Here is an 11,731-nt window from a genome sequence, read left to right as displayed (position 1 = left end):
GATGGCGCAGGGGTGGCGTTTGCCTTCCTTCTGGGCCGTGAGTGGGATGAGATGGCGCAGGGGTGGTGTTTGTTTCCATTGGGCTGTGAGTGTCCTCCCTGCAGGTGAGGCTTTGGCTTTCCCACCTCTGATGGTGTACGTTGGAGGTGATTTCAGCCCAGTCTTGCTTCTTGGATTTCAGATGTGATGAGAATGGGGAAGAGAATTCCTTTGAAGCCCTCCACTGAGGGGAAGGGGAGTTACATCAGTGTGATCTGTTTTATTTTGGAGGCAAATCAAAGGAATTTAAACATTGTTCGGGGTCCTTACTGTACAGTTCTCCAAAGAGTTTTGTTATGAAAAGGTTGTAGACGATTTAGTTGACTTATAAATGGAATGCTGTGTGTGTGGAGAGGGACAGTGCCCTGGGGAGTCAGTGCTGGGCAGCTGCTCATCTCCTCTTTGCTCGCCATGTGCACGCAGGATGCCGTTCCCAGGACACATTCTTGTGGATGCTGAATGCTGCGGGCTTCAGTTCTCACCTGCTAGTACGTGGGTGGCATCATGCTGTGGGCAAGGTGGTTTTGCTGCTTAGCTCTCCTGACGTCTCCTTGCCCTCGTCCCCAGGTTGGGGCTTGTTCCCGTCAGGGGGTGCTGGGGGAATTTTGCCTTCAGTTCCTTACTTGGAGAGTTGGTTTTCAGTGTGAGTTGCTGGCCTGCTTCGTAGGGCAGAGTCTGAGTGCAGGTCAAGTTGGTCTTTCAAAGGCCTTGGCAGAAGCATGTGGTTTACTTGTGGCAGATGGGGACCCATAGCACGGGGGCAGATGCCATAAATCATTGTTTGACAATTAGAAACTCTAGAGAGGAAGACAGCGTGGATAGAAAACTTTGGGCTAAACAGTTCATGTTAGCTGAGTTTTAATGCTCTAAAGTAGTCAGCATTCTGTGCATTGAAGAAAATGGCTATTTTTTCTTGCTGAAAACTAGAGAGGCAGAAGAAAAATCCTGTGATCTCTGTCAGATACCTCTTGTCTTCAGGGTTTTTAACTTTATCCGCATCAGTAATGTTAACAACCATTAAAAACTCAACTGGATGGGTTTTTTGACATACTTACTTTCCACATTCTGAGCTCATGTCCCTGTGCCTGTCCAGTGTCCCCTAAATGTCCTCAGCGACCCCTCTCTGTGGTACCCACATCTCCTCGTTGTGCGGTTCCTGAGTGTCCTGGGCGTCCCCTCATCTCCTGGTTGGACTGTCCGCGACTGTCCCTGGCGTCTCCTCTCTGTGGTGCTCATGTCTCCTGGGTCTCCTGGACCCTCTCCGCGGTCACTCATGTCCTGGGTTCCATTCATCCCTTTTGTTTATAGCAGGTCCTATATTAAACCTCTCTATAGAACTTAAGTTTAAAGAAAAAGAGTTAAGGTGGGTTGCAGTGGCTCGCACTTGTAATCCCAACAGTTTTGGAGGCCAAGGCAGGCAGATCACCTGAGGTCAAGAGTTTGAGACCACCCTGGCCAACATGGTGAAACCCTGTCTCTACTAAAAACACAAAAATTATCTGGGTGTGGTGGTGTATAATCCCAGCTACTCGGGAGGCTGAGGCAGAAGAATTCCTTGAACCCTGGAGGTGGAGGTTGCAGTGAGCTGAGATTGCACCACTGCACTCCAGCCTGGGTGACAGAGTGAGACTCTATCTCAAAAAAAATTATTTAATATATTTATGAGGTATTACAGCTTTTTTTGTTTGCCCTAATTTTCACATGTCCAAGAAGGGTTTTAGTGGCTTGTCCATGAAAAGTTTCCATTTTTCATTTGGACTAAATCTGTTTTTTTGTTTGAAATAAACTCCCAAATGCTTCCTTTAATTGTACCATTAAGGAAGTGTTTCTCAAAGGGAAAATTGAATAGTTGTGGTAAATATTCTCTGCAGGAAATCATCCTTGGTTGATTTTGCTTAGCTGAAGTTAGGTTTACCATCAGGCTCTGTTGTACCAGGGTGGTAGGGTTGTACCCTGTGTTGGAGTGTGTTATTGTGGCTGGTGATAAGAGGTTAGGGTTAGCATCAACCTGTTTTACTGGGGTTGTGGGGTTGTACGCTGTGTTGTTGGAGTGTGTTACTGTGGCTAGTGATAAGCAGTTAAGTTTATCAAGCTCTGTTGTAGGGGATGTAGCATTGTACCAGGGCTGTAGCGTTGTACCCTGTGTTGTTGGAGTGTGTTACTGTGGCTGGTGATAAGCAGTTAAGTTTATCAAGCTCTGTTGTACTGGGGATGTAGGGTTGTACCAGGGCTGTAAGGTTGTACCCTGTGTTGTTGGAGTGTGTTACTGTGGCTGGTGATAGCAGTTAGGTTTAGCATCAAGCTCTGTTGTGCCTGGGTTGTAGCGTTGTACTGGGGCTGTAGGGTTGTACCCTGTGTTGGAGTGTGTTACTGTGGCTGGTGATAAGCAGTTAGGTTTAGCATCAAGCTCTGTTGTACCGGGGATGTATGGTTTTACAGGAGTTGTGGGGTTGTACCCTGTGTTGTTGAAGTGTGTTACTGTGGCTCGTGATAAGCAGTTAGGTTTAGCATCAAGCTTTGTTTTACTGGGGATGTAGGGTTGTACCCTGTGTTGTTGAAGTGTGTTACTGTGGCTGGTGATAAGCGCCTGCGTGTTGGGCACAGGCCTCAGTGCAGCTGTGGAGCAGGAACGGCACAGAAGAACGAGCTGTGGTTGCTTCGGGAAAGCACTCATGCTCCCCTTGGGGAGACCTGCTGAGAAATGCTGAGTGTATGATAAAATATATTGTTTGCTAAGGACAGTGGCAAGAAAAACCTAGCCACCCCCGCCCTCAAGTGGAAAACTGCTTGGGGCATTCTAAAGTAGCAAAACAGTACATGTAAATCATATGACGGTTAAAACACGGGATATGTGACCTGCCTCTGTGGCTCCCTCAGGGAGAATACTTTCTAGTTTGTCCTTGATGAGTAGTAAGCAGGCACCAGCTGCCTACCTGGTTTATCTTGGTTCTATGAGAAAACACTGAACACCTGTTTGTTAATAATCACCTGTTCAGAGAGACTAAATAACGCGGGTCAGTGTCTTCTCGAGGCCCTCAGCCCGGAATGCTGTCAGCCCCTGAGGCTCTCAGCTCGGAAAGCTGTTGGCCCCCGGATAGTCCCACTTTGCTGTTCTATCTGGGTGTCTGCTTCTTAATGCCTTTCAGCGCTGCCTGGGTGGGGGTCTCCATGGCCGAGCTGGTCTCAGTAGAGACTAGCCTGGATCTTGTAGGAAACGCCATCACGAGGCTTGCCAGGAGGCGGTGGTGCAGTGTGACAGTAGGCACCCCAGGTGGGGCGAGGGTGCAGAAGGAGAGTCCCCACCCTTGCCTTAGAGCGTGGTAAACCTTTACTGTCCTCACAGTTTCTGTGGGTTGGGTTTTGGGGGTGGCATAGTGGGACGTTAGGGTGCAGTCCTCACGCTCCCTGAGGTTAAATTGGGCTGCGGGGCCCTTCTGAGGTTTGGGCCTGTGCCAGCCTCTGCCTGGGCCTCCCCAGGAGTGCTTGGGTGTCCTTGCGCTGTGGCAGCTGCATCTCCCAGGGTGCGTGGTGAGAGCGAGTGGTGCCACAGCCAGGTGGAAGCTCTGGATGGGACCCTGGGCAGGAAGACGCTCAGCTGTGCCTCTACCCCGTTTTCCTCATCTGAAGTGTGGCGGCACGGGCAGATCGCTTGAGCTCAGGAGTTTGAGATCAGCCTGGGCAACATGGTGGAACTCTGTCTCTACAAAACATAAAAAAATTAGCTGGGTGTCATCCCAGCTACTCGGGAGGCTGAGGTGGGAGGATGACCTGAGCTGAGGATGCGCCACTGCACTCCAGCCCGGGTGACAGAGCTGGACCCTGCCTCATAAAAACAAAAATATGACAACGAAGTGTGACATGGAGTCTGGCCCACGTTCACGGGAGGGGGAATCAGCCTGACTTGTAAAGAAGGGTTGTTGAAGCGTTAGTGGAAGTATTTTAAGACCATAGCAACTTCTTATTTTAATATTCTCCCTTAGATTCTTAGGACAGTTGAATACCTGCTGAACCGGCTGCCCAATGCTCTCCTTTACCGGCACACACAGTGTGGATTCTGTAAAGGCTGGCGGTCGGGAGGCAGGCACTGTGGGTGTTAAACAGTGCTGGGTGACTGAGACACAGAGACTGAGGCTTCCTTTCCACAAGTTGAGGGTTTAGCTGAAAGATGAAAGATGGATTATCCAATGAAGAGCAAACACTTTCAAACATCACAGGAGCTGAACGGCGTTTTAGGGTGTGGGGCCTTTCTTGGCTTTTCTCAGTGCAGCCCCAGCCCTGAGGCAGCAGTGCTCGGCATGTGCTAGGGACTTGGTGTGTATTTGCTGAATACAAGTACGGGGTCTTTGGGGGCCATAGAGACAGGTGAGCTTGTGGGCTGACTGATTGTCCGGTGTAAACAGACAAGCGTGATAGGGTGGTCCACAGGGCAGGCAGGCTTTCTCTGGTGACTGCGGTTTGAATATTCATTCCACGGTGATCAGTTCCTGTTTTATGACTGGCTGTTGACAGGACTTTAGAGCTGAAAGCTGCTGAGCTTCATGATGCCTCAGTGTCCTCACTGGAAAAATGGGGCCGATAACCTTAGTAGGGTTATGAGATTTAAATATTGTGCTTGATTCAGGATAGCATCGAGAAGCAGCAGATGCTACACACATTTCTGTCTGTCTGTCATACATCCCAGCTGCTGTTGCTGTGTAAAAGACTGGTACAGCAGCCTTCTAAGTTTCTTATTCTGTGCATCAGGCGAGCTCACAGCAGCGGGCTTAGTTCTGCCACTGATATCTGGGGCATCGTCTGGGGAGACTCAAGGTTTGGGGGTGCGGTAACTCATGAGGGGCTGTTGGAGCTGTGCCTCTCACGCATCTGCCCTGGTGCTGGCTGTGAGGGGCCCCTCCTGGCCTGTGGCTGTGGTGTCTGCAGGGGCCTCTCCCCAAGGCTGCTTCCCTTCCTCACAGGAAAGCGTCTGGAGCTGCAGCCCAGGAGGCCCACGATGCTGTCCTGGGTTGAGCCCAGCGGCCGCAGAAGGAGCACACACTCCCTCTGTGCGTGCAGCATTTGGGATGAGAGTCTTATGGCTGTTTTTGGAAAATACAGTGTGACAGAATATATTTTAAATCCACAGAATATTTGTTCTTGATCTGTTGCTCAACTGCCATTATAACTTGTTTTCACTTTTCTTTTGTAATATTTAATAATTTTGAAGTAGCCAAAGGGATGCATTTTATAATGTGTAATTTTAGACTACTGAATAATTTCTTGAAACCTGTATTTCTATTACCTTTTATTCAAGGAGGTGGAGAAGTATTTTCTGATATGTCAAGACTTAACTGCCATTGATTTAGATGGCCCAATGGAAAAGCAGCGCACTAGAGCACACAAAATTAATTATTTTAAACTTTAAACATTCTAACTTTATACTTTTCTGTTTAGAGAAGAACCAAAGATGATACCTGGAAAGCAGATGACCTCAGAAAACATCTTTGGGTAATTATTGTAAATAATTTAGATTAGGATTGTGAATAATTAGATTGGGATCTATGTGGGACTTGTGTGGTTTTTTGGGACTGCTTTACCTGGTACACAACATTGCATAGCTTTGGTTACGGGTGCCTCATTTCAGAAGTCCTTTCAACTTGGAGGTGAAGGCATGCAGCTAATAATCCGTCTGGACCATTGTTAATCATGGTGGACACTCCCACCTGCTCATAGGGCCCTGTCATGGCTCAGGTGCAGGGGGTTCTCACTTCACGGGGCGGCAGCAGTGGGGTGGGAGTGGGGCTATGGAATTGAGATAAAGTCCTGAGAGTTTTAGAATGAGGGTTCTTGTTTGTATAGAGCCCAGGCAGTTTGTGTCTCAGTGACTTTAAAATACAGTTTTAGTATCTGTCTTTTAACACATGTAGTATTTAAGTATTTATTTATTTCTGGTTAATTTTACTTTTTTTTTTTTTTTTTTTTAGAGACAGGGTCTCACCCTTTTGCCCGGACCAGTGTGCAGTGTTGAAATCATAGCTCACTGCAGCCTTGACCTTCTAGGCCTAAGCCATCCTCCCACCTCAGTCTCTTGAGTAGCTAGGACTACGGGCAAGAACCACCAGGTCTGCTGAGTTTTTAATTTTTAAATTGTTTTGGGTAGAGATGGGAATCTTACTATGTTGCTTGGGCTGGTCTTGAACTCCTGGTCTCAGGCGATCCTCCTGCCTCAGCCTCCCACAGTGCTGGGATAATATGTGTGAGCTACCATGCCTGGTCCTACTTATTTTTGTTTTGAATTTTACTTTATTTTTCATATTTAGGGGGTAAAAGTGCAGGTTTCTTACCTGCACATCTTGCGGAGTGGTGAAGTCTGGGCTGTTAGTGCCCCACCACCCGAACAGTGAACATTGTACCCCCTAGGTAATTTTTCACCCTCTAATACACATAGTGTTTTAGATTTGATTTGCCAATAAATGTGAATGTCCATGATATTGGGGTGCTAGGTGGCAGCAGCAGAAGTCTAAGCTTGACTCCGTGTCCTTTAGTGTCTAAGAACATCCATGCAGGCCCTGGCCCAACTGGGATTGGAAACTGTGATTGGAAAGCAGCTGAATGCAAATATGTTTTAAGGTCCTGCAGCTGTGTGTGCTTCTCACATTCAGGTATTAAAAGTCTAATGGAAATCTGCCCTCCTGGTCATGGAGGGCCATTTGTTTTCTTGTTTTAGGCCATACAGTCAGGTGGTTCCAAGGAAGAAAAGCAGCACAGAGAGAAGCTGCGTAAGGAGTCTGAGATAGGCCTTCCTGAACACAAGGAGCCAAGGTGCAGGGATCCCGACCTGGATGCCAGGAGCAGAGACAGGGTGGCCGAAGTCCCGACCGCTAAGGAGAGTTCTCGTGGGGAGAGGGACAGAGACAGACAGAGGGAGAGGAGAAGAGACGCAAAAGACTGGGAGCAAGAAAAGCTGAAGGAGAAATATCGAGAGGCAGAGAAGTCTCACAGCAGAGGAAAGGACAGGGAAAAAGAAAAAGACAGAAGGGCCAGGAAGGAAGAGCTCCGGCAGACCATGGCCCACCACACCCCGCTGGGCCAGGAGGCACGCGACCGGCAGCTCCAGCTCCTAGAGCGGGCAGAGAGGAAAGGCCGCTCAGGTGCGTCCCCGCTTGCCTCCCTGCGGCTCCACCTGAGGTGCTGCTTCGCTGCTCCTGACAGGTTGTTAGCGCACTCCCTCTCCTTCCTCCCACCCTCCCTCCTTCCCCTTTCTTTTCTTTTTTTGTTCTGGACAGGGTCTAGCTCTGCCCCCAGGCTAGAGTGCAGTGGTGCTATCACAGCTCACAGCAGCCTCCACTTCCTGGGCTCAAGCGATCCTCCCACCTCAGCCTCCCCAAGCATTGGCGTTATAGACGTCAGTCTCTGTGTCCAGCTGGCTCTGTTTCTTTTAAAAGTTCTTGCTGTTTGGGACGTTTTCCTCTTTTCAAATGTCCTTTTTTTTTTTTTTTGTCTGTTTCTTATTTTTATTTTCTCTCACAGTTTTCACAAATGTTTTATCTTTGAAGTTAGAGGTGCCCGTTCTCTCTCTTTTAGGCTATGTGTGTATACTTTTTATCATTGTTTTCCTTTTGGTATTTTAAAAACTCATTCAGGCCGGGTGTTGTGGGTCATACCTGTAATCCCAGCTCTTTGGGAGGCTGACGTGGGAGGATCACTTAAGCCCAGGATTCCAAGACCAGCTTGGACAACATCGGGAGACCCTATCACTACAAAAAATAAAAGAATTAGTCACGTGTGGTGGTGCTTGCCTGTAGTTCCAGCTATCTGGTAGGTTGTGGTAGGAGGATCCCTTGAGCCCAGGAGGTCAAAGCCACAATGAGCTATGATTGTGCCACAGCACTGCAGCCTGGGCAGCAGAGTAAGACCCTGTCTCAAAAGAAAAAACAAAAACTCAAACCATTTAGCCGGCATGGTGCGGTGGCTCACGCCTATAATCCCAGCACTTTGGGAGGCCGAGGTAGGTGAATCACCTGAGGTCAGGAGTTTGAGACCAGCCTGGCTAACATGGTGAAACCCCATCTCTACTAAAAATACACAAAATTAGCTGGGTGTGATGGTGCATGCCTGTTACTCCAGCTACTTGGGAGGCTGAGGCAGGAGAATTGCTTGAATCCAGGAGGAGGTGGTTGCAGTGAGCCGAGACGACTCCACTGCACTCCAGTCTGGGTGACAAAGCGAGACTCTTTGTCTCAAAAAAAGAAACCAAACAAAACCATATTTTAGGTTTATTGTCTCAATAAATCTGAATCCTCATTGTAAATAAACAAAAATAATGCTCTTTGATAAAGAAAATTTTTCCAAAGTGTGTTTTATTTTATTTAGCTAAATTCCTAGGAATTGTAAGATAAAGGTACATACTTTTTTCCTCCCCAAATGGACATTTATTCAGTATTTTTTTGTTATATTAGGTGGTGTATGCTTCTCATAAAAAATTTAAACTAGCTAATATAAATGCAAAAGGAATCTATTAGAAGAATAGGTAGTAACTCTTAGAATCAGCAGAAAGACTAGAAGGCCTGGCTGTGAAAATGATGGAAACCAAGGACCTTTACTCATTTTCATTCATAGACGTCTCATATAGACACACTGTGATCTATTTATCCGTTTCGCTGCTGGTGGCCATTGGAGTTGTTTGCAGATTTAACTATTAAGAATAAGGCTGCCAAGAATGTTATCATGCATGTTTTTTGGTGTTCATTTATGTGCATTTCTGTTGGGGTGGAATATACTTGGGGTGGAATGGATGGGTTAATTGGGTTACCACTAATTTTGTTTTTTTTTTTTTAAATATATTTTGTTTGTTATTTATTTAAAAAAAAAAAGATCAAAGTAGAGTCAGGGCTTGCCCTGTTGCCCAGGTTATAGTGCAATGGTGTGATCATAACCCACTGCAGCCTTAAACTCCTGGCTTCAAGTGATCCTCCTGCCTCAGCCTCCTGAGTAGCAGAGTCTACAGGCTCGCACTACTGTACCTGGCTATTTTTTTTTTGGAGATAGAGTCTCACTGTGTTGCCCAGGCTGGAGTGAAAAGGCATGATCTCGGCTCACTGCAGCCTCCGCCTCCCTGGTTCAAGTGATTCTCGTGCCTCAGCCTCCTGAGTAGCTGGGACTACAGGCATATACCACCACACCTGGCTAATTTTTTGTATTTTTAGGTGAGATGGGGTTTCACCGTGTTGGCCAGGCTGGTCTTGAACTCAGATAATCCACCCACCTTAACCTCCCAGAGTACTAGGGCTATAGGTTTGAGCCACGGTGCCCAGCCAGCACCTGGCTAACTTTTAAAAATTTTTTGTAGAGATGGGCTCTCACATGTTGCCCACGCTGGTCTTGGACTGGTCTCTAGCAGTCCATTTACCTTGACCTCCCAAAGTGCTAGGATTACAAGTAGGAGCTACTGCACTTGGCCTAATTAATTTTTTTTTTTTTTTTGAGATAGAGTCTTGCTGTGTTGCCCAGGCTGAAGTGCAGTGGCACAATCTTGGCTCACTGTAACCTCCGCCTCCCAGGTTCAAGTGATCCTTGTTCCTTAGCCTCCTGAGTAGCTGGGATTACAGGCATGCACCACTACACCCTGCTATTGGCCTAATTAATTTTAACAGTAGCTGTTTTATTTAATACTCTTTTCAAAATTATTTTTGATGTTTTTGGAATTTATTTGCAGTAAAATCTTTTGTTCTCAGATCACCCCTTTTTATTATTATTTTTTTGCTCATTTTTTCAATGTGGTGTTGAAAGGAACTGTACTGGAAAGACTTTTAAGTACACTAGACTCTTTAAAGTTCTTTCATCTGTACGTCTCTTCTGTCATCTCCTTTCCTCCTGCATTGCCCATCTGTGGAGTGTGGCCTTTATCCAGCACTGGGTCCCCGGGTCTCCTCCAGCAACCCCTTGCCCTGGCTGGCTGGATGTAGTCTCATGGTTTTAAATACTGTTGATCCATTTCCTCATTTCCAAGTTTCTACCCCCAGCTGGGCATCATCCCTGAATTCCAGACTTGTGTGTCCCCTGTGCTTTGATGTCTAATAGATACCACAAGTGCAGTGTATCCCACGTGGAGCTTCCCTGCAGGCTTGCCCATCTCCGCCGACAGCACCTGCATCCTTCCATCCTGAGGTCAGGGACCTGGCACGTAGCCGGATGCCCTGCTTTCTCTTCCAGTCTCTCGGAGAGTCCTGGGTTTCAGCCTTGAAAATCCATCCAGAACGGGGCCCTCCCTCTGTGTCCCAGACTCCTGGAAGAGTGCTCAGTGCTTGGTAAATGCTTTTTGTGTGAATGCACTTTGCCTCAATGGTCTCTGAAGGTTTAACTTTGCCCTGATATTTCAAAGCGTCCAGTCTTGTAATTTTACATCTGATGCCTTTTTTCTGTGCAGATTTAGAAGAGAAAGTCCAGTTTTCCTTGGTGCATGATGCTTTGGTGTCATCAGTACCTGCCTGGCTCTGTTTGTCCCTGGTCTGTCTTGTGGGCCATGCTGGGCCTTGGCACTTCAGCCTCCACAGCCCAGGATGGATGCTGCAGCCTGGTACCCTGGGGGGTCTGCTGCACCTGGCTTCCTTGGTTATTCAGGGGCCTCTAGCTTCCTTGGTCCCCTCAGCAGTGGGGGTGCCAGGAGGTATGGGGGCCGCGCTGTATCCTCAGTGCATCCAGGAGGGCAGGAATTTTCCTGGAGCTCACATTTAGCTAAAGTGTTTGGCTGACTGGGCTGGTTCTCCAGTTCAGACTAAACTCTGCTTCTACGTGATGCACAGAAACCCTGAAGGCTGTATGAGTTTGGGCTGGTGCCCCCTTGAATTTCCAAGGGTTACTCAGACATTTGCTGGGTTGCTTCAGTAGCAAACTGAGTGAGGCAAGAAGTCTGTCTCTTCCTAAGTATACGAGTCCGTCCTCACACTGCTATAAAGAAACACCTGAGGCTGGGGAATTTTATAAAGAGAAGAGGTTTAATTGGTTCTCAGTTCTTCAGGCTGTACAGGAAGCATGGCTGGGGAGGCCTCAAGAGACTTACAGTCTTGGGGGAAGGTGAAGGGGAAGCATTCACCTCTTACAGGGCCGGAGCAGGAGGGAGAGAGAGAGTGGGGAGGTGCCACACACTTTTAAACAACCAGATCTTGTGAAAACTCAGTATCACAGGAACAGCACCCAGGGGGAAATTCGCCCCCATGATCCAGTCACCTCCCACCAGGTCCCACTTTCAGCACTGGGGACTACATTTCAGCGTGAGATTTGGGTGGGGACACAGATCCAAACCATATCACTTAGATTGCCATGTTCATCTCCTTCTTCATTTTAAATTAGATACTAGAACTCTTCATTTTTGAGGTGGGGCATATGTTTTAGTTGAAGAATATTTTGAAATACATATTAAAATGTGCAGTACAGTCCACAGCAAGATGTTAAAAGATCTTTTTGATGTGCTAATATTTGGGAGTATTAAAAATATGTTTTACTTTTTGTAGTGAGTAAAGTAAGAAATGAAGAGAAAGATGAAGACTCTGAAAGAGGAGGAGATGAAGATAGAGAAAGAAGATACCGAGAAAGAAAGGTATACAAAGCAAGGCCTGGGGGAAAGAAAGGTTTTCCAAATGTCGCCAAGTAAAGGATGTGGTTCTTGTTTGTCTGTTTGTTTTCTTTCTTTCTTTTTTTTTTTTTTTTTTTTTTGAGA

General features: G+C 47.1%; 1 protein-coding gene across 5 annotated transcripts in view; it reads left to right on the top strand.

The window, feature by feature from the left end:
• WDR60 (WD repeat domain 60) overlaps window positions 1-11,731 on the top strand; it is a 92,031-nt gene that overhangs the window by 7,445 nt on the left and 72,855 nt on the right. For all 5 annotated transcript variants that reach the window (XM_032244858.1, XM_032244859.1, XM_032244860.1 and 2 more), the window contains exons 3-5: window positions 5,470-5,523; window positions 6,743-7,166; window positions 11,526-11,611. In XM_032244858.1, the coding sequence (XP_032100749.1) occupies window positions 5,470-5,523; window positions 6,743-7,166; window positions 11,526-11,611 (564 nt within the window). The remainder of the gene's footprint in view (window positions 1-5,469; window positions 5,524-6,742; window positions 7,167-11,525; window positions 11,612-11,731) is intronic.

Source organism: Sapajus apella, unplaced genomic scaffold (genome assembly GCF_009761245.1).
Source record: "Sapajus apella isolate SASKATOON/1434 unplaced genomic scaffold, GSC_monkey_1.0 scaffold56, whole genome shotgun sequence".
NCBI classification, from domain to species: domain Eukaryota; kingdom Metazoa; phylum Chordata; class Mammalia; order Primates; family Cebidae; genus Sapajus; species Sapajus apella.
This window is presented reverse-complemented; position numbering and strand designations above follow the sequence as displayed.